Below are 2,188 nucleotides of genomic sequence, written 5' to 3'. Positions count from 1 at the left end.
TAATACAGGAGTAAAGTTCCATTGAAAAGAGGGTGATTTTGAAAAAGCTTCCTTGAGTAGCTTTTTCTGCACTGCTCATCCTTTCTCCCCATTATGAACACATTCCAACCATCTAAATCATGCCAGGACACCTCATTTTTCCAACCCTAACCCTACCCTGGTGCACACCCCTAACCCTAATAGGGGGTGACAGTCCCATTGAAAAGAGGGCGATTTTGAAAAAGCCTTCCTTGAGTCCCTTTTTCTGCTCTGCTCATCCTTTCTGCCTATTCCGAACACATTCCAACCGTCAAAATCATGCCAGGGCACCTCGTTTTTCCAACCCTAACCCTACCCTGCTGCACACCCCTAACCCTAAAAGGGGGTGAAAGTTCCATTGAAAAGTGGGCAATTTTGAAAAAGCCTTCCTTGGGGACCTTTTTCTGCACAGCTCCTCATTTCCTCTCATATTTATTTGTGAGCTTTACTTGCAGCCTGAAGTGGAACAACCCAGGCACAGATTGTCCTCTGCCTTATAGCCGAAGTGGTCCTGCCGGATTTGTTGGACTACAACTCCCATCAGTCCCAGACAGCTTGGCCAATTATTGGGGATGAAGATGAGAGCTTTAATCCCACAACACCTTCAAGGGCATGGTTTTGCAATCTCCCTTTAAGAAAGCCAGAACAATACATGCTTTAGCAGTCTCCATTCAGAATATTTTCTGTGCTCAGGTATTTCCAGGAACCCAAATGAGAACTTGTGTCGAACTGAGCCTCTCTCTCCCCACACAGGCTGCAAAACCATCCACAGGACCAAGTGAGGTCTTTGAAAACGTTTTCCAGACTTGGGCAGGGAAGGTAAGACTCCCATGACTATTGCTTGCCACGGGTCTCTTAAAATGTTTGCAAGCAGCTCTCCCGTTTCGCCTTAGCCAGAGCAGATTTAAATACTGCCACATGCTGAGCACTAATGCTGGCGCTTTCCTGAGCATCTTCAAGGAAAGGGACCGTGTGTGGCGCTGTTGCCTGTGCTCACTGAAAGGGAAACGGTTGATATCAGAAAACGCCACAGCCAGGTCAGGCCACTGGTCTTTACCATGAACGTTCCTTTCCCAATGCATTGCCCTCCAATATCTTGGACTACAACTCCCATCCCCTCCAGCCGGCATCTTGGATGGGAATCATGCAAGCTGTCATCCACCATTCTGGAGTTTGGGGATCTCACAACAATCCCGGAAAGATCAGTGGCTCCGTTTGGCTGGATCTTCCAAGCAGCTTTGAAGATTTGCTCTGGACTGTTCCCCTGTGGATTTGGGGATCAACCCGTCGGCCCAGAAATCAGAACTGGGATGGGATGGTTTATCAGGCAAATCATGTGACTTCTCTTGTGTTCCGAAATATGTTTTAGGACCAGCAAATAGGCACCAAAGAGTTCAAGAGTTTTCTGGAAAAGAATATAATCTCTAGTGAGTATTCATGTCAGTTGCGTTGCCTGACTGGCTGTGTTCTGTGCAAGACGATTTTTCCATGGACTGGGGGTGGTGCTGGTGGTTTTGGGATGATTCAGGTTCATGACATTCATGGTGCACTTTATTTCTATTATTATTACATTGCAATATATAATGAAATCATTAGACAATTCCCCAAAATGCAGAATCTGGGGATCCCCCCCCCCCCTGCAGCCCAGCCCCGACCTGCTTCCCATTTCCCCCCCCCCCCCCTTTCCCCCCCCCCCCCGCCTTCTCTGTGCCACATGCCACCCGGCTCTGCTGCCATCGCCACCACCCTCCTCCTTTCAAGCCCAAGACCCAAAAAGCCAAAAGCTCTGAGACGTTTCTCTCATCCATTCACCTCTTCCTGCTTTTGTATAATTCCACTCCAGAACTAATGTCTTCCCAATCTGACAACTTTTTCTTTTTTCCCAGTGGGTATACCAAACAATGTTACCTTTTCCCTTGATGACTGCCAGAAAATCATCCAGCATTTCAGTGTATCCTTCAAAGGAGCTAGAAACTGCAGGCTAAATATTGAGGAGAAGGGAGTACATTTCAAGCTCCTAGTCCTCCGGAGTTTGGAAAAAGGATCTCCTGAAACACAAGACCCTACCCTTTTAGCAAAAGAGAATGCCCTGTAAGGCAAACGCCAACTGAAGCACGGGCCAGCAACTGGCAGCTGCGAGCCAAGGGCCATGTCCTCAATAATTGCCCGT

At 47.9% G+C, this 2,188-nt stretch overlaps 1 protein-coding gene across 1 annotated transcript in view; it reads left to right on the top strand.

Annotated features, from left to right (window-relative positions):
* Positions 1-2,113, top strand: part of LOC123026069 (calpain-12-like) — a 17,354-nt gene extending 15,241 nt beyond the window's left edge. The window contains exons 14-16 of the mRNA XM_044435305.1: positions 772-837; positions 1,388-1,445; positions 1,905-2,113. Coding sequence (XP_044291240.1) covers positions 772-837; positions 1,388-1,445; positions 1,905-2,113 — 333 coding nt within the window. The remainder of the gene's footprint in view (positions 1-771; positions 838-1,387; positions 1,446-1,904) is intronic.
* Positions 2,114-2,188: the final 75 nt, after the last annotated feature.

The sequence above is a fragment of the Varanus komodoensis genome, unplaced genomic scaffold, assembly GCF_004798865.1.
Source record: "Varanus komodoensis strain SLA01 unplaced genomic scaffold, ASM479886v1 scaffold29_1, whole genome shotgun sequence".
Lineage (NCBI taxonomy): Eukaryota > Metazoa > Chordata > Lepidosauria > Squamata > Varanidae > Varanus > Varanus komodoensis.
Note: the sequence above shows the minus strand (reverse complement) of the source record. Positions and strands in the feature narration are given on the sequence as shown.